General features: G+C 39.1%; 1 protein-coding gene across 1 annotated transcript; it reads left to right on the top strand.

Moving 5' to 3' along the window:
* Positions 1 to 49: 49 nt before the first annotated feature.
* Positions 50 to 19,415, top strand: LOC127956922 (uncharacterized). Its single transcript, XM_052555215.1, has 11 exons — positions 50 to 345; positions 3,206 to 3,370; positions 3,458 to 3,603; positions 9,104 to 9,383; positions 9,490 to 9,635; positions 11,003 to 11,276; positions 11,383 to 11,522; positions 11,699 to 11,790; positions 13,443 to 13,542; positions 18,312 to 18,407; positions 19,243 to 19,415. Exons 1-11 carry the CDS (start codon positions 50 to 52, stop codon positions 19,413 to 19,415), a joined length of 1,908 nt encoding a protein of 635 aa, XP_052411175.1.
* Positions 19,416 to 19,915: the final 500 nt, after the last annotated feature.

The raw sequence follows: 19,915 nt of genomic DNA on the forward strand, positions 1-19,915 counted from the left end.
AACTTACAGTGATGACTAAAAGTATGGCTAAAAGCAAAAGCAAGGACTTATGGGTGTTAATGACCTGACTCTGGACCTTACTGTGGAAGGAAGTCAACGGGGACCTAACTTAAATCTGGAAGGTCGATGGGGACCTGACTTGACTCTGGGAAATCGGCAGGTGCCTGAATGGACTCTGGGAGGTCGACAGGGACCTGACTGGACTCTGGGAGGTCGACGGGGACCGGACTGGACTCTGGAAGGTCGACGGGGACCGGACTGGACTCTGAAAGGTCGACGGGGACCGGACTGGACTCTGAAAAGTGAACTGGGACCGTACTGGACTCTGAAAAGTGAACTGGGACCGTACTGGACTCTGAAAAGTCAACGGGGACCTGACTGGACTCTGGAAAGTCAACGGGGACCTGAGTGGACTCTGGAAAGTCAACAGTTAGCTGACTTGACTCTGGAAGGTCTACTGTGGCTGCCATCTTGTGCAGTGGCTCTGGGTTGGCGGCCATCTTGTACAGTGGCACAGGGCTGGCGGCCATCTTGTGCAGTGGTGCTGGGCTGTCGGCCATCTTGTGCAGTGGCGTGGGGCTGGCGGCTATCTTGTGCAGTGGTGCTGGGCTGGTGGCCATCTTGTGCAGTGGCTCTGGGTTGGCGGCCATCTTGTGAAGTGGCGCTGGGCTGGTGGTGTGGGTATGTGGCTGGTGTATCCCATTGATCAGGATGGTGTAGGCATCTGGTGAAACCCCAAAAGTCCAGGATTTCAAGCCCCTTCAGCTCTCATTGAGGTAAAGGGTCATCAAGGCAGTGATTAAACAAGTCAGTCAATGCTGCATCATTATACTCCAGCCCTACTGCCATGGTCCAAAACAATTGTGCCAGACCACCCACCTCACACCCCCTTTGACTAAGGGTGGTTAAATTCTGGATTCTCCCCCTCCGCTCCTCCATGGTGGCTGGGGAAAGAATTTGAAATCCCAAACCGCTGGATCTGGACATTACATTTACATTTATATTTAATCATTTAGCAGACGCTTTTATCCAAAGCGACTTACATAGAACACATAGCCAGGTTTTTTTGTTGTTGTTTTTTTTATAAATGAAAAGACAAGAAAAGGGAAAAAGGGCTGGTATTAGTTGGTTAAGTGCAGGCGAAAAAGATGAGTCTTTAGATGTTTCTTGAAATGAGTACGAATTGAGATTGGGAGGTCATTCCACCTGCTGGGCACAGACCGGGAAAAGGTCAGTGAGAGTGATTTTGAACTTTTTTGGGATGGCACCACAAGGCGTCGTTCACTTGCAGAGCGCAAACTTCTGGAGGGCACATAGGATTTAACCAGTGAGTTTAGGTAAGTTGGTGTCGTGCCAGTGGTCGTCTTGTAGGCAAGCATCAGTACCTTGAATATGATGCGAGCGGCTGCTGGTAGCCAGTGTAACCTGATGAGGAGAGGAGTAACATGAGCTTTTTTTGGCTCATTGAAGACAACCCTCGCTGCTGCATTCTGGATCAATTGCAGAGGTTTGACAGTACATGCAGGAAGGCCCACCAGGAGAGCATTACAATAGTCCAGTCTGGAAAGAACAAGAGCTTGGACAAGAAGTTGGGTTGCTTGCTTTGCTTTGCTTCCTAATGTTGTATAAGGCAAACCTGCAGGACCGGGTCGTTGTAGCAATGTGGTCTGTAAAGCTTAACTGATGATCCATCACAACTCCTAGGTTTCTGGCTGTCCTCGAAGGAGTAATGGTTGATGAGCCCAGCTGTATAGAGAAGTTGTGATAAAGCAATGGGTTAGCTGGAATCACCAGGAGTTCAGTCCTTGTAAGGTTAAGCTGAAGGTGATGGTCATTCATCCAGCTAGAATTTCACTCACAGACAGGCTGAAATGCGAGCAGCTACCGTCGGGTCATCTGGCTGGAATGAAAAGTAGAGTTGGGTGTCATCAGCGTAGCAGTGATAAGAAAAGCCATGCTTCTGAATGACAGATCCTAATGATGTCATGTAGATGGAGAAGTGAAGTGGTCCAAGTACTGAGCCTTGAGGAACCCCAGTAGCAAGGTGGTGTGACTTTGAAACATCACCCCTCCAAGACACACTGAAGGATCTGTCAGAGAGGTAGGACTTAACCCACAGGAGAGCAGTTCCAGAGATTCCCATCTTTCTGAGGGTGGACAGGAGAATCTGGTGATTAACAGTGTCAAAAGCAGCAGACAGGTCCAGTAAGATGAGTACTGATGATTTTGAAGCTGCTCTTGCTAGTCGCAGGGCTTCAGTAACAGAGAGCAGAGCAGTCTCAGTTGAGTGGCCACTTTTGATGCCAGATTGGTGGCTGTCCAGGTACAAATATTATTGTACAAATAATAATAAAATGCTATAGACTGCGAATTTTGCATATGCATTACAAAGTTAATCATTTTTTACATGCAATTATGCAAAATAAAACAAAAAAATATTTGTAATGAAGATAAAATATTTAGACATATAAGAATAATGCTGCACGTCGCACTCAGCATCATGCGCGCCATGCAAATTTTGGATTTGAATTTAAATACGGCTGCATTTTTTTTTACTTAAATTGTATGAAAACAAGTAAAGAAGGCTCCCTTTAACATCACTGATGTACTAAACTTTCATCTGTAAATATTCAATATTTTAACTACAGTGTTTTTCTTTCATTTTTCCCGGCTGCAGCTGTCAAATGTAATACATCGGTGAGGCAAAACTGACGTCTATTTGAGAAAATGTGCTTTGATGCGCTTGTTTGATAACTTATAGCTAAAGTACCACTCAGTGGTCAAAAGCTGCAAATGCACTTTGCAGACACGGCGGCACTGGCAGTGGCAGAAAGCTCGTTTTGGTTGGCCACCTACTGTAGGCGAAAATTAAAAAAATACACTATCTAACAAATATTTGTTGTCCAAAATAACAATAAAAAAGATGCTCACTATCATTCTTTTACCTTTGCATTTTAAATACTTGTCACTGTTTTTCACCCTTAACGGGATAGTTCACCTTTAATGTCTTACCCTGTGGTGGACATGTTGCTGATGGTGAGTAATAAAAAGTTTGGTAAAAGTCTTCTTCAGTAGATGACTTCTTATTGGCCTTTATCCATACATTTTTTTTTCCAGAGAACGCAGCACTATGGGGCACACCTAGTGAGTCATCAACTTATGCAGGCTCTGAACCTAAATTGGCTCTTGATGGATTGTTAAACAGCTGGAGCCACACTATTAAAGAGACTGACCCATGGTGGAGAGTGGATCTACTGAAAGTATATAGAGTGAACAGGGTCACCATCACTAATAGACCAGGTCAGGCTACAAGGATAAACGGAGCGGTGATCCGTATCGGGAACTTTCTTGACATTTATAGCAATGACATGTGAGGATTTCTTTCTTGTGATTTGATTTCTGTGGCTGAAGTGAAGGATGAACAGAAATGGATAACAGATATTTTTTATGTCTGTAGATGTGGTGTGATTTCTACTCTTGGAGCCGGTGCCACAGTCAACTTCTCATGCGGTGGGATGGTGGGACGTTATATGGTTGTTCATATTTCTGGAAATCAGAAGATTCTTAGTATTGCTGAAGCTGGAGTCTACGGGAATTTGGCAGGTAATTTGTTATTGTAGAAAACTTTTATTGAATGCAGTAAACACTTTTTTAGAAACGTACTTTAAACACATAGTTTTCCAAAAATCATGCTTGTGTCCTTCTAAACCAGCATGACAGTGCTGTATTGGCATCATATGTACAGATGATTCTGATAAATGTGGGGCTTGAGCATATAGTACTTACCACAAAGTGGGGGAAATGTTAATATGGGAAGTTTCATGATATATTATGTTAAACAGTCCACATTTGTCAGACAAATCATCAGTCAACTGTCTTTTCATTCCAAATGGTTGTTATTGAAGATATTGGTTATATTTCCTCCAAGTTGTTAGTACTAATTATGTAATGAGTTACTAGGGACCAGTGTTGGGCTTGTTACACAAAAAAATATAATATTACTTAATACTAGGTACTCCTTTCAAAAGTAATAATATTACTTTTATTATTACTTCCAGCCAACAGTAATTAGTTATACCAAAAATGGTGATTGTAGGCCTACAATTTTTGCAGTTTGTGAATACATGAAAGTTACAGGTAAATGAAAGGTACAACTGGCTCAAACTGATGACAAGCCACACTTTAAACAACTTCTGTTATTTAATAAAGCAGCAACACAGTAAAATCTGCAACAGGGTTTAAGCAGGTAGAACAAACAAAACATGCTTGCAGAAGGAAAAAGAAGCCAAAAAGTACCAGCACCTTTAATCTGATGATGCAATAAGTTTATACAGTAGTATACAGTAGATGGACAAACAGAATGGGTAATACCGCTGCAGGGCTGCGTATTGAAGTCTAAGGCCTTTTCAAGTCGAATGGCAAACTCATCTAATCTGCGGCCTATTATGCATCAAACTAAGATTGATATAAAGACACAAAGCACTTCCATCAAGTAAGCATTTTTTAAACAATCTGGATTTTATGTTTCTAAACGAAACATGGCTGGAAGACAGCTGCAGTGCAGCAGTCCTCAATGAAGCAGCCCCTCCTAACTTCACTTACATGAGTGTCTGAAGAACTGTTAGGAGAGGTGGGGGTGTAGCTGCTCTATTTAAAGATGTCTATCAATGCAGGCAAGTGTCATTTGGTCAGTACTTGTTTTTTGAATATCTAGGGATTGTGCTGAAAGGTGCTCCACGCATTCTGTTTATTATTATTTACAGGCCTCCAAAATACTCTCCAGCCTTTGTTGAAGAGGTCACAGAAATGTTATCAATGATTTCCTCAGAGTTTGACTGTTTTGCTATTGCAGGGGATTTTAATATTCACATAGATAATGCAGAACAAAAATACAAAAGAAATGCATTTGATCACTTCTGTTTTTTCTTTGATATTTTGATCTCTGCTAAAACTGAATCTAGATCGGTCTCTGTCAGAAGGAGATGCATAAACAAGAACACAAGTGTACTATTTATGGAGGCTATACGTATCTTTAACACCAAGCATTTCTGCAGACTCTGTTGATATTCTCCATGATTCCTTCAACTTAAAAGTTAAGAATGTTATTGATGATATTGCTCTAATAATGTTATTGATGATATTGATCTAATAATAGAGCAATATCATCAATATCATCAATATTGCAATATCATCAATAAATCATATTGCTCACTTCAGTAACTGTCTGGTTCAGCTCAGCTTCTAAATCTGACCTCAGAAGACTACAGAGAGTAGTCCGGACTGCTGAGCGAATCATCGGTTCATCTCTCCCATCTATTCAAAAACTGTACTTATCCAGAGTGAGAAAAAGGGCTGTCAAAATCACTCTGGACCCCTCACATCCAGCACACTCCCTCTTTGAACTGTGTCCATCTGGTCGACGCTACAGAGCACTGAGCACTAGAACGACCAGACACAGGACCAGTTTCTTCCCTCAGGCAATCCATCTTATGAACAGCTGATAATAACGGCGAACACACTACACTTTATATTTATATACACATACACTTTATTTATCTAACACACATACTTAGTATACACTTAAATTTTGCACATAATACACATGTACATACATAACTGCATTTTGTAATATACCTGCCTACAATTGTCATTTGTATATTGTCATTCACTATCTACTTATTTGTATTTTTTATTCTTTTATTATGTGTTTTATGTTCTGTCGCTGTCATTCTGTTGTACTGCGGAGCTTCTGTCACGAAAACAAATTCCTTGTATGTGTAAACATACCTGGCAATAAAGCTCATTCTGATTCTGATTCTGATTCTGAATAATAGTTAGTAAGGAAAGGCAAGGCAAGTTTATTTATATAGCACATTTCGTACACAGTGGTAATTCAAATAAAAAGAAAGTCAAATAATAATGAAGAAAAATAATAACAAGAATAAAACAAGCAATTTTAAAACTTTTCAAATTATTAAAAAATGTACTTATTTCAAATGAATTTAAAACCGTTAGAAAATGATTTTAAATAATAAAAACTGTGAAAATATAGTGCAAACAGTTCTGACATTGCACAGTGCTCATTCAATAAATGCACAGCTAAACAGATGAGTTTTGAGTCTAGATTTAAATGTGACTAGTGTTTTAGCACATCTGATCTCTTCTGGAAGCTGATTCCAACTGCTGGCAGCATAGTAACTAAAGGAGGACTCCCCTTGTTTTGTGTGAACCCTTGGTATTTCTAACTGACTTGATCCTAATGATCTGAGTGCTCTGTTAGGCTTACATTCAGTGAGCATATCTGCACTATATTTTTCGGTCCTAGGTAATTTTGTGACTTACATAGGAGTAAAAGTACTTCAAAATCAATCCTAAATGTAACTGGAAGCCAGTGTAAGGACCTGAGGACTGGTGTGATATGCTCAGATTTTCTGGTTCTAGTCAGAATCCTGGCAGCAGTGTTCTGGATGAGCTGCAGCTGTCTAATGGTCTTTTTGGGAAGGCCAGTGAGGAGCCCATTACAATAGTCCACCCTGCTGGTGATAAAGACATGAACAAGTTTCTCCAAGTCTTGACTGGAAACAAAACATCTAATTCTTGCAATGTTTTTTAAATGATAGTATGCTGATTTAGTTACTGCTTTGATATGACTACTGAAACTAAGGTCTGTCTCCAGAATCACACCAAGATTCCTGACTTGATTTTTAGTTGTTTGACCCCTAGAGTCAAGGTATGCATTCACCTTGAACACTTCATCTTTGTTTCCAAATGCAATGACTTCAGTTTTTTCCTTGTTTAACTGAAGAAAGTTCTGGCACATCCAACTATTAATTTCATCAATGCATTGGCAGAGGGAGTCAATGGGGCTGTAGTCATTTGGAGATAAGGCTACGTAAATCTGGGTTTCATCAGCATAGCTCTGGTAGGCAATTTGGTTCTTTTCTCATTATTTGATTTAGTAGGAGCATATACAGGCTAAACAAGAGCGGTGTAAGAATTGACCCTTGTGGGACTCCGCATGTCATGGACGTCCACTTAGACTTATGCTCTCCTAGACTCACATAATAGCCTTTCCCTTCTAAGTATGACCTGAACCATTTGAGTACCATCCCAGAAAGCCCGACCCAGTTTTCCAGTCTCTCTAGTAGTATGTTATGATCGACAGTGTCAAACGCAGCACTGAGATCTAGCAATATCAGCACCGATATTTTGCCAGAGTCACAATGTAATAATAAAAACTTCATGATCATGGGAAGGAGGAGGCGGGAACCGGCAGACAATCAAACCAAACTTTAATAATCAAATAAACACAAAACAGCGCGGCAGCCCTTCAAGGCCGACTGCCGCACACAAACAAAACCAAAACACATACTAAAATCCAGGCTTGGTCCTCTCTCGTCCGTCACTGTCGTCACTCCTGTTTTATATCCTTCCATCTCCTCCGTGGGACTCGAGACCGGTGGGTCGAGCAGGTGTCACTCATTTCTAATCACTCCACCGGCCTCGCCCCGTTCCCACGGCTCTCGGCCCCACCCCACTCGTCACACACAATTTAAGTGAATATAATTTATTATCTTAATGAGTGCTGTCTCTGTGCTGTGATGCAGTTGAAAACCAAATTGAAAATTGTCCAGGTATCCATTTGAGTTTAAGTATTTGTTCAGCTGATTAAAAACTACCTTTTCTATAATTTAGCCTATAAAAGGAAGATTAGATATTGGTCTAAAATTGCTCAAAATGGTGTTATCAAGATCTTCTACAGGAGGGGCTTAACAACTTAACTTAACAACTGCAGGGAAGTCGTGGCCTAATGGTTAGAGGGTTGGACTCCCAATCGAAGGGTTGTGGGTTCTAGTCTCGGGCCGGACGGAATTGTGGGTGGGGGTAGTGCATGAACAGTTCTCTCTCCACCTTCAATACCACGACTTAGGTGCCCTTGAGCAAGGCATCGAACCCCCAACTGCTCCCCGGACGCCGCAGCATAAATGATGAACACTGCTCCGGGTGTGTGCTCGCTCACAGTGTGTGTGTGTGTGTGTGTGTGTGTGTGTGTGTGTGTGTGTGTGTGTGTGTGTGTGTGTGTGTGTGTGTGTGTGTGTGTGTGTGTGTGTGTGTTCACTGCTCTGTGTGTGTGCATTTCGGATGGGTTAAATGCAGAGCACAAATTCTGAGTATGGGTCACCATACTTGGCTGAATGTCACTTCACTTTAAGGAGTTTGGAAATGTCCCAGAAAGAAGTGAGGCGTTCACCACTTCTAAAAGATCTGCTTCTAAGCAGTTAAGCACAATTTTGAAAAAAAGATGTGGGAAGTGTGTCAAGACAACAGGTTGACGATTTTAGGTGCTGCACTATGTCTTCCAGAATTTTGCTATCAATTTCTTCAAAAATAGACATAGTATCTTTTTGATATTGTGGCCTAATCTGTCTGACCTCTGCATTACTTGAGGATGTGCTAATTGCCTTCCTGATATTGATGATCTTCTCAGAAAAGAAGGATGCAAACTCATTGCATTTGCTGTCTGAGAGCACTTAACTGGGAATCTGACTTAGGGGGTTTGTCAGTCTCTCAACAGTGGCAAAAAGAGTACGAGTGTTATTTAAGTTACTGTTTATAAGGTTTGAGAAGAAATTCTGTTTAGAAGTGGCTAGTTTCACATTAAAAGCATGAAGGCTGTCTTTATAGATGCTATAGTGAATTTCAAGTTTTGTCTTCCGCCACATCCGCTCAGCTTTTCTGCATTGTCTTTTCATAGTCTGAACTGCTGCTGATCTTCTCCAAACTGATTTCTGTCTGTTTGTTTTCTTACTGATTATTATTGGAGCAATATCATCAATAACATTCTTAACTTTTGAGTCGAAGGAATCAAGGAGAATATCAACAGAGTCTGCAGAAATGCTTGGTGTTAAAGATATAGCCTCCATAAATAGTACACTTGTGTTCTTGTTTATGCATCTCCTTCTGACAGAGACCGATCTACATTCAGTTTTAGCAGAGATCAAAATATCAAAGAAAAAACAGAAGTGATCAGATAGTGCTATGTCCTTAGTAACAATGGATGAAATGTTTAGACCCCTACTGATGATTAGATCCATTTTTCCAGGAAATCGGGCAGTAGGAGGAGCAACTATGCAGTCGTCAACATCTGCAGACTGGTTTTCTGAAAAGGCCATTGATGGTAATCGAGGTCTCCAGCAGTTGAATACGGGATGTTCCTCAACACTTAATGAGACTAACCCGTGGTGGAGGCTGGATCTGCATGATGTCTACAGAGTTAGTGAAGTGGTCATCACTAATAGAAAAAACTGTTGTGCAGAATGGATAAACGGAGCAGAGATTCACATCGGAAACTCTTTGGAGAACAATGGTACCAGCAATCCCATGTGAGAAACTTGAGGTTGAAAGAGCACGAGACGTCAAGCACAAACATGAAGGACTGAAACAGATATGACAGTATTTTTTATATCCCTTGTGTTTCTCTTTCTGTAGATGTGCTGTTATTCCTGATATTCCAGCAGGAAAGTCCAACAACTACTCGTGTTATAGATTGGAGGGACGTTATGTGATTATTCATATTCCTGGAGACTGGAAGATTCTTACTCTTTGTGAGGTTGAAGTCTACGGCTATTTGGCAGGTAATTCATTGTTGTAAAGCATTATATTCAACATTTTACATTAATATATAATTCATGTCATAACATGCCAGGGGTCATATGATGTTGCTAAAGAACATTATTTTGTGTATTTGGTGTAATAAAATGTTTATGAAGATGAAGGTTAAAAAAACCTCTACCCCCCACCCCTTTCTAAAATGTGATTTTTACAAATCTTATCATTCTGTAAAAGCGAGGTGTGCTCTGATTGGCCAGCTATCCAGTGCATTGTGATTGGCCGAATACCTCAAGCGTGTGACAGAAATGTTACACCCCTTACCATACTGTGATGGAGCGATGAGACAAAACATTAAAAAAGCCACTATAAACGAGGCATTTGTTGCATCCAGTGGGGACATCATTACTGATTATAATATTTGGGTGGTACTGTATTGGAACAGCGTTGTAAATACTGTACCACCATAAAATGGGGTGGTGTTAGCGCAGTGGATAAGACACACGTCTGTGGTGTGGGAGACCCGGGTTCGAATCCACTGTGAGGCACCAATGTGTCCCTGAGCAAGATGCTTAACCCCTAGTTGCTCCAGAGGTGTGCGACCTCTGAAATATATAGCAATTGTAAGTCGCTTTGGATAAAAGCGTCAGCTAAATGAATAAATGTAATGTAAATGTAATGTAAATGTAAATACAACTTATTCACTGATTTCTAGTTGTGTCCTCTTTTGGAAGGCAAAACGAGGTAGTTTCGCTTTCACAATGAAACACACAGAGTCACAAACGGCAGACTAGAGTGAGAACGGCATGGCCGGTAGGCTTGCGGCAACCACATGTCCCCGGGCTGGACTCTGGACGGGCTTCGTCCACGGTGAAAGCCGATCCAGCAATCCACAGCACAAAGTTGATGTACTTCCTTACGACCAGCATGGATCAGCTCTTTTTTGGCAACAACAATACAATAACAATACTAGAGCGAGAATAAAAGTTACAGCTTCTTTATTTGCGTGAACATCTGGGCAGCGTTATGCAAATCTTCCCACATAGTGATGTAGAGATGTGAGGGTGTGTTAGATCAAGCCGTTTTAGGGGGTATGGTTGCCTCTTAATTTTTAAAAAGAATATCTCTTTGGATTTGAGACTTTAGTCTTTGTAAGTTTACAGATCTTCTTTTATGCACCAAGAGCTTGTAAAAATTTTAATTGCATGATATGATCCCTTTAAAATATATTATAAAGGAACACAAAGTCATAATTTTCACAATTCAGTTTGGTGAGGGTATTGATGCAGTAATAACACCCTTCACCTCCAGTCACGTTTCCTCAATTTTTCCCTCTGCTCCAAACTTTGTGCATTAAGACAAGTCATGACATTTTTTTTCATACATTTTTTAGAAAATCTGGCGGTAGCTGGAGCTGCTATACAGTCGTCAACATCTGCAGACTGGTTTGCTGAAAAGGCCATTGATCGAGGTCTCCAGCAGTTGTATACTGGATGCTCCTCAACTATTCCTGAGAATAACCCGTGGTGGAGGCTGGATCTGCGTCATATCTACAGAGTTAGTAAAGTGGTCATCACTAATAGAAAAGACTGCTGTGCAGAACGAATAAACGGAACAGAGATTCGTATCGGAAACTCTTTGGAGAATAATGGCACCAACAATCCCATGTGAGAAACTTAAGGTTGAAGGAGTGTGAGACGTTGAGCACAAATCTGAAGGATTAATGCAGATAATAACAGTATTTTAATATCCCTCATCTCTTGCGGTCTGTAGATGTGCTGTTATTCCTGCTATTCCAGCAGGTGAGTCCTATAGCTACTCATGTGATGGGATGGAGGGACGTTACGTGAATCTGATCATTCCTGGAGACATGAAGACTCTCACTCTGTGTGAGGTGAAGGTCTATGGAGAAGGTATACATCTGTAAAATTGGTTTATAATATATCTACAGTATATTAATTTATATTGTGTTCATATCAAATTTATCAATATGACATTTTAATAAATGCAAGCTGATTTGAAGGGTCCAAACCATATCTCTTAAGATTGTTTTTATTTATTTATTTAATTTACATATATATTTTTCTAGGTCCCTTTTTAAAAAGATCATTTATAAAACTGATGTTTGATTCCAGCAAAGATTTGACCGATTCTACAATGAGAGAAAATATTCTGAAACAGGTGAGAAAAAAAAGGAACAAGTGATGAGAAAACAAACACTAATTGCATTGTTAAATATTATGCCTTGAATTTTTAAGACCTGTTAACCCACACCTAGACCCAGACACACTGAACGCTTTTTGTTTGCAAGTGTAAATGTTTATGAATGGAATAAATGAAAATACATCTTTACAAACTATATATATTATAAAGGTCTAATCCTCAAGCATCGACGACAGATTGCTGTTTTTCAATGGAAAGCGTACAAGGAATGTATTTGCTAAATTTGTGTAAGCAGTACAAATCAAAACAAGCATTATAAAAACACAGTAGATACCAGATTCATCGTAATAGTGAGTCATAAAAACGTCTACATCTGTATATCCCAGTTTAGTTAGTGTAACGAGGGGTCAGAGACATTCAGGTCCATGTGCAATGTTTATTAAGAACTCGTAGTGTTAACAGGCAGGGTTTCGAACAACAGCATCAGGCGACATAAACATAAACAAGATCAATTACCAGGCTTGAATCAGGGCAGGCGGCAGACAGTAGAAGAATTGTGGACAAAGCAAGGGGGCAGAGGATCGGCAGAATCAGAACAGGTCAAGATAATAGACGGGAAGGCAGACAGGAAATAACGCTCAGAATTGCAAGAATGGGAAAACTGAGACTTCGCAATGAGTGTGTGTTTGGCTGCAGTTTATATAGGGCAGGTAATAATTACACCTGGTTGTGACTAGTCCAATGTACGGGACTGCTGGGTAATGTAGTTCATGAGAGTGTCAGTATTCCAGTGAAGGTGCACTCCGGTGGCCATCGGAGAGAGCCACAGAGGCCTGAGTCATAACAGTAAGGTAAGGGTCCACTGAACGACATCTCAGAGCACTCAGAACACTTTTAGTCCAATAATGTTATATGGATGATAAATCCTTTGTTTAGGTCTCAGTTCTTCAGGGACAGTATTGTTTGTGTCCATTATGGAATAACTGCATAGTGACACACGCTGTGACGCACCTGTCATCTGATGGAGGCGTAATTTAGTGAGCGGCTTTTTGCACAAATAATTCTTTCTTTTTGTCTTCAACATTTATTCATATATATGTGTGTGTGTTTTTTGTTGCAGAAATAAAATTTTTCATTGTATCTTCTTCAGATTTGAAATAGAAACTCATGATTGCTCCAGGACTGATTTCATGTATTTTTATATGAAATATAAAAAAAAATCAGTGTGGTACAATTTTTTTAAAGCCACTTCAGTGTCTATTACTTTTTATATTTTTGAACATTATCATCTCTGGATGATGAAGAGTAAAGCCCAAAGGGTCTCTTTTCCTAAGACACCGAAATTGTGTGTGTAGCACACTAAAGTCAGGATCTATTACAATTTTAAGTTAGCTAGGGCATTTTTAGCTGTGAGTCCCATAATGGGGGGTGCAGGTTAACAGGTTAAAAACAAAATCAGCTGTTGTACTCCTGCAGTGCAGTGCAGTTGCAAAGAAAGAACTGGTTTATATTTTGATTCAAAGGTTCATTGTCAGGAGTGCCGATCACCTATTGATTATTCAGTCAAACTATTTGCAGGATGAACAAATGTACAATTTTCATACATTTTAAAGAGTCATGATTTACAAAATATTCTGATCTAATCAGTTTGGTATGAATGTAATTTCCAGTTGGGATCTGCTCTGGTTGATAGAGGATTCACAGATGTGACATTGAGTTGGTCTCAAATCCCTAAACAGGAAGTTATGCAGAATGTGAACACTGGCAAAAGTGAGTGTGTTCTCACATCTATTCAATAATTTATATGCTGCACAAATAGGAATTATTATAAAATATGTAATAGCAAAACTTTTTCATTTACAGGTCGCTGTGATACAAGAAAATAATGCCCTGGAAATCAACATTCGTTGACTCACTAAATTCACATTCAATATATTTCTTCATATTCTTATTAAATTTCTTAATAAAACCAGGCAATTCTATGTAAAAAAGTCAGAATTTTTAGATAATAAGTCACAATTACCTTATTTATATTTTTATTCAGTGGTGGAAACGGGCTTCCATAATAATTACTTATTTACAAAGTAAAAAACGTAAAACTCTTGTGCTTCATTGTTACTCTTGATTTAAATCTAAGAACTTTTAAACATCTTGTATAATTGTGTAATGTCAACAAAGCACTAGAAAATATAAAGGCTGTAGATAATAATGAATATAATGAATTAATGTCAAATTCATACAACTCACAAGCATAATAAAACTTCAGATATATTTTGTTCTGTTTATTTCAATTAATATTTTATTATTAGAATTAAGGACTTTCAAGTACTTTTTACAGAACTTCCAGTAGTTAACGCATCCTATTAAAGCACTTTTAAGCTCAAAAGTCTGAATAGTATATAACTTAACAACTCATTTACCTACCTGCTCCAGTTTCCCACATTTTGTTTGAATACTACATGACCACCTTATTGACATAACTGATGTTGATCATCTGATTGCATGACCTCTTTTCAATAATTAAGGGGCAGCTTATTCCATAACTTAGGGCCTATAATACTGAAATATATACTAGGTATTGGTGTGCGATGCTGTGACAGGCCTTATAAACTAAAACTAAGAGTTTAAACTGTATACGTTTGGCAACAGGAAGCCAGTGAAGTTGTGAAATTTGGGAATAATGTATATTGTATTACTCCCATCCTTCACCATAGTTGTTGAGGGCCTTATCTGAATACCATCAATATCAGTGAAAATATGATGCTGGTGGGAGCTCTGTGATTTAGGGCAAAACAGCAGGATTTCAGTTTTTATTTAGTATTTTATTTAGTTGTAAAAAGTTATCTGACATCCAGGTTTTAAGTTCTTGAAGACAGGTTAACAATAGAAAGGGGTGGACAAACTGAGCTGGGTTAAACCGTAAAATGAATATCATCAGCATGACTATGAAAATTGAAAATATCACATCTGATGATCTGACCAAGTGGCAGTACATAAATGAGAAGTAAAAGTGTGCCAAGTACAGAACCTTGGGGTGCACCATGGGAAATATCTATTCTTATCTATTTTTCCTTGATTATGCAGTATGTACACTAGTTGTCACATATTATATGATCTACAGTAACAATGACCATATTTCAGGCTTTCTAAGCCAAGTCAAGTCACCTTTATTTATAGAGTGCTTTTAACAATACAGATTGTGTCAAAGCAACGGTACAGCATTCATTAGTAAAATAGTATGTCAATAATGCAAAATGACAATACTATTTTTCATTTTTCAGTTAAAGGCAGTTCTTTATTGAATTCAGTGATGTCATTATCCAGCTCAGTTCAGTTTAAATAGTCTCCGTTCAGTCATTTGCAATCAAGTGAATGATAATGCTGAATATTACGTTTTCCTTATCCCGGTGGCCATCTGAAAAAAGGTCTTTACAGGGGATCTGTATCTGGGGCTCATTTATTTGTCCTGGTCTCTGCTGTCTTTCAGGGATGTAGAGGTCCTTTCTAGGTGCTGAGCCACCATCTTGTCTGGATACTTACTGGATCCAGGTAACTGCAGTGACCCCCTGTTTTTCCTGAATTTAGTTTGTCAAAATGGCACATTTTGCTGTATCATCAGTAAAACTGTAAAAGCTAACACCATGTTTCCTGATGATATCTCCCAAAGGTAACAAGTAAAGAGTAACGGCCCTAGAACTGAGCCTTGAGGTATTCCATACAGCACTTGTGATCGATATGATACCTCTTCATTCACTGCTACAATTTGATGGCAGCCATATAAGTACAATTTAAACCATGCTAATGCACTTCCATTAATGCCAACAAAATTTTCTAGTCTATTCAAAAGAATATTGTGGTCAACAGCACTAAGATCATATAGCACTAATAGAGAGATACAACCACGATCAGTTGATAAGAGCAGGTCATTTGTAACTTTAATGAGAGCAGTCACAATACTATGATATGGTCTAAATCCTGATTGGAAATCCTCACAGACACCATTTTTCTCTTAGAAGGAATATAATTGTGAGGATACTACCTGTTCTAGTGTCTTGGACAGAAAAGACCAATTTGAAATCGATATGTAATTAACTAGTTCTTTGGGGTCAAGTTTTGAGCTGCTTTTAGAGCTGCTAAAGAGTCAGAGCATATGACTTCCTTGTCTAGCCTTGTTTCTTCCACCCACTGTAGAGCCAGATATATTGCCACAACGTCAGCTGTAAACACCATGAAATAATCTGATATTCTCTTTTTAGCTTCCTGATATTTTGGAACATATACTGCTATTCCTGTTTTTCCAGATTCTGGGTCCTTTGATCCATCTGTAAACATATATAAAATATTACTATATTTTTGTTTTATATATTTTATATATTGATTTACTAAATGTTTAACGGTCTTATCCTTATTTTCTTTAGTTATTTTTTGTATGTGTGTATATATACACATGGCATAGGAAACAACCATGGAGGCACACTTTGAGTGTATTTCCTTTGATCTACATCCAGGGGTGCACATAAGTGGTTCACTTAAGTGGTATAAATAAGTTCTGACAGCGCATTTGTGTACCGACATGGTTAACAGCTGTTATTACACAATTACCATTTTAGATAGACAAACTACTACATACAATTTTTATTTTCAAACTGAAAGCATAAATCTAGGCTTGCTGTTTTCAAAGGACGATGCAAGACTGTGACATTGATTCACTGACACTTCTTTAATCAGCAGCAGATCTAAATCTGGACACGCATATACTTACTTGCCGGCAACCCACCCAAATAAAAGCCTGCTGATTTGAAGTTTGAAAATGATGAAAACGCTTTTATTTTATTCTTTTTAGACTCTTTTATCCAAAGCGACTTACAATTGGGGAATACATAAAGCGATTCTTCTTAAAGAAGCAAACAAAGAAATTCATAATAAATATTAGCATTTAATTAGCATTTAAGTTTACTATAAAATAATTGTATAATTATTTTTAATAATATTATCACTCATTATTTTTTCTTTTATTATTTTATTTTAAAAACTAAGTAAATAATGTGCAATAATATAACTATTATTAATTATTTTTTATAGTTATATTTAATAATATGCAGTGTGAGGAGCAAACCAAATCTCCAGGTTCCTTTATGAGAACCAGGCTGAAAAAATTATGTGCACCCCTGTCTTTACCCATTATTTGCGCCATTCTATTTCCTGTACAGCTTATTCTTTTGATGTTGCCTTGGATATGTTCTCAGCTCTCATGAAACACAGACTTAGTCAGGTGTATGTCACGTCCTTTTAATGAGACCCAATAATTCATTGCTATTTTTTGTCTTCTCACTTGAGGCTTAGTGACTTTTCAAGAAGGTGGCGCCAGTAACTTTCGTGTGTGCTAGTGATGGGAATTCATAGTCTTTACAAAAGACCATAATTTTAAAAATTTTTGGTATAAAAACCTAATGTATGTAAAAACATGAAACACAAGTTAGTGACTTATCCAAAACACAAACTATTATTAAGATGGATCAGAGTGTGCCATGTAACAAATAAAAACTACATTAATGTGTGTGCAGAACAGAAGCATCAGAGAAAATGTAATTGTTGCAGCTACTGACCATGAAGTATATTCACATTGCACATGTGTGTTGAATCTGTGCAGAATTTCAGTTAATTTTTATACCCTGGTGTAATGACAAGCCAAAAGATGGAGCCCTTATCCGAGTGCTGACTGTGTTCTCCTCCCCTTGCTTCCTCTATGCTCATTTCCTGTTTGGTTGCTTTATAACCAGAGGCTGTGCTCAACCTCCTTGCAAAGTATTTCCAGTTTACCTTCCTTACCAAGCATTTCTCTCTGATTTCTGACTGCCTGTACTGTGTATGATTCTGCCTGTTTACTTGCTTAGCGATTACCTGGATTCTTCCCCTTGTTTAGTTTGCCTGATCGGACTGATGCATGTATTTGGACCTTTTGCCTGCCTCCTCACCTTAGCCCTTTGGATTGCCCAGAAGTGCTGATATATTGGACTGTTATTCTAGTTTTGACCCTCTGCCTGCCTTTAGGTCATTGTTTACTAAAGCTGCCCTTAATAAACTTCCGCACATAGATTCAGACTCTGCCTCAGCTTTCTCATTAAAGAATACTTTGCCCACAATTAATCCAGCGGAAGTTTCAAACCTGCAAACGGCCTTCACCTACCAAAGTGAGATATTAAAAGGCTACCGGGAACAATTCGTAAACCTTCAAGCACTTAATGATCACCTGACTCATTACATCCAATCATTCCCCGCACCTACACCGAAGACGGTAAGCTTTGCTCTAACTGATAAGTTTGATGGAACCGCTGGACTGTGGAGAGGTTTTGTTCACCAAGTCCAAATCTATTTCAATCATTAAGAGGATAAATTTGAGTCTGAGTCAAAGAAATGTGACTTTACTGATGGGTAGAGTGATCGATTGGGCAGCAGCAGTTTGGGATACAGACACGTGATTCAAAACCTCCGTAGATTACTTTATTCAACAGCTTTGTGAGGTTTTTAATATCCCGCAGGAGGAAATAGCATTTCAGCTCAACTACTGAATATATCACAAGGTTGTTGCACCGCTGCAGAGTATGCCATTGAGTTCCGAACAATTGCCACTCAGAGTAATTTAAATGATATCGCTCTTAAAGCAATCTTTCAGAAAAGCCTTAGCCTCGAATAACAATCTTAACTGATTTGTAAGGGAGAGGATTTATCTTTCTCTGACATAATTACGCTACCCATAAAGATTGATAACTTGATGAGACAAGCCCCGAAGAGAAGAAGAGGTAAAGGAACCCAACACGAATCATTAAATTCCTCTTAGCTTTTATTTCCAGCACACTAGCTTTAACCACGAACCCATGCAGCTTGGTACAGGAAAGGACAAGACATCGACCGCTTTGTTTGTGCTTTTACTGTGGTGAGGCAGGCCATTGCAGCCCTGGATGTCCACACAAGCCCCAAGGGTGAATATTGAACATTTCTCCTTTTTAAGTCATTGACACAACCCATTACAATTAAGAATGAGGAAGACACTCTTGAATTCACAGCGATGATCGACTCAGGAGCTGCCTTGAACTTAATTAACAGAAGAACAGTTGACCAGTATAATCTTCCCACTCAACCTTAAAAAAGTTATTGACGACACACTCCTTGGAGAAGGAATCACTCAATAGACCAACCTTGAGGGTAAGAGTTCTGGTTAGTTTCATCAAGAGTCCATGTACAGGGTGTACATTGTTGATTTCCCTAAGCATGAAATTATCCTCGAATATCCTTGGCTATCCGTTCACGACCCTAACATCTCTTGGCATCAAAGTTAACTAACCCAATGGCCCAGGTTTTGTATTAATCCCTGCCTCAACACACAGCCCCAACCATGTCTCACAACTAGTATCGAAAGCCCAGATACCCACAAGATCGTACACATCTCCTCTTGTTAAAACGACTTGTCAGAGGTGTTCAGCAAGACCAAAGCCACCCAGTTACCACCCCACCGACTATGGGATTGCACTATAGATCTACTTCCCAACGCCATCCCACCTAAGAGTAAGGTCTACCCACTATCAAGAGTTGTAAGCCTGGCAATGGAAGAATATGTTGAAGAAGCCCTGAGCTCCGATAAATGATGGAGATTAATGAAAAACTGCCTTCTTCACCACTATGGGTCATTATGAATATCAGATCATGCCTTATGGACTTTCTTAATTACCCACAATCTTCCAATCCTTCTTTAAATAAATCTTCAGAGACCTACTCTATCCCTTTCATCGATGATATCTTGATTTACGAAATCCGAAGTGGAACACATTAACCATGTCAGAACTGTACTTACTAGATTATTGGAGAATCAGCTTTATGTCAAGGCAGAAAAATGTGATTTCCACGTTAAGCAAACAACATTCCTGGGCTATCATATTAGTCACGAGGGGGTTAAGATTGATAAGACTAATGTAAAGGCAGGCAGCACATGGCCTCAACTCACTACGGTAATGGAACTTCAGCGATTTCTAGGCTAATTTCTATAGATGTTTCATTCGAAATTACAGCATGGTTTCATGCCCTTTGACATCTCTCCTATTGGGCAAGCCCTTAAAACTATGATGGACTGAAAAGGCTAACAATGCTT

The sequence above is a fragment of the Carassius gibelio genome, chromosome A3, assembly GCF_023724105.1.
Source record: "Carassius gibelio isolate Cgi1373 ecotype wild population from Czech Republic chromosome A3, carGib1.2-hapl.c, whole genome shotgun sequence".
Classification (NCBI taxonomy): Eukaryota; Metazoa; Chordata; class Actinopteri; order Cypriniformes; family Cyprinidae; genus Carassius; species Carassius gibelio.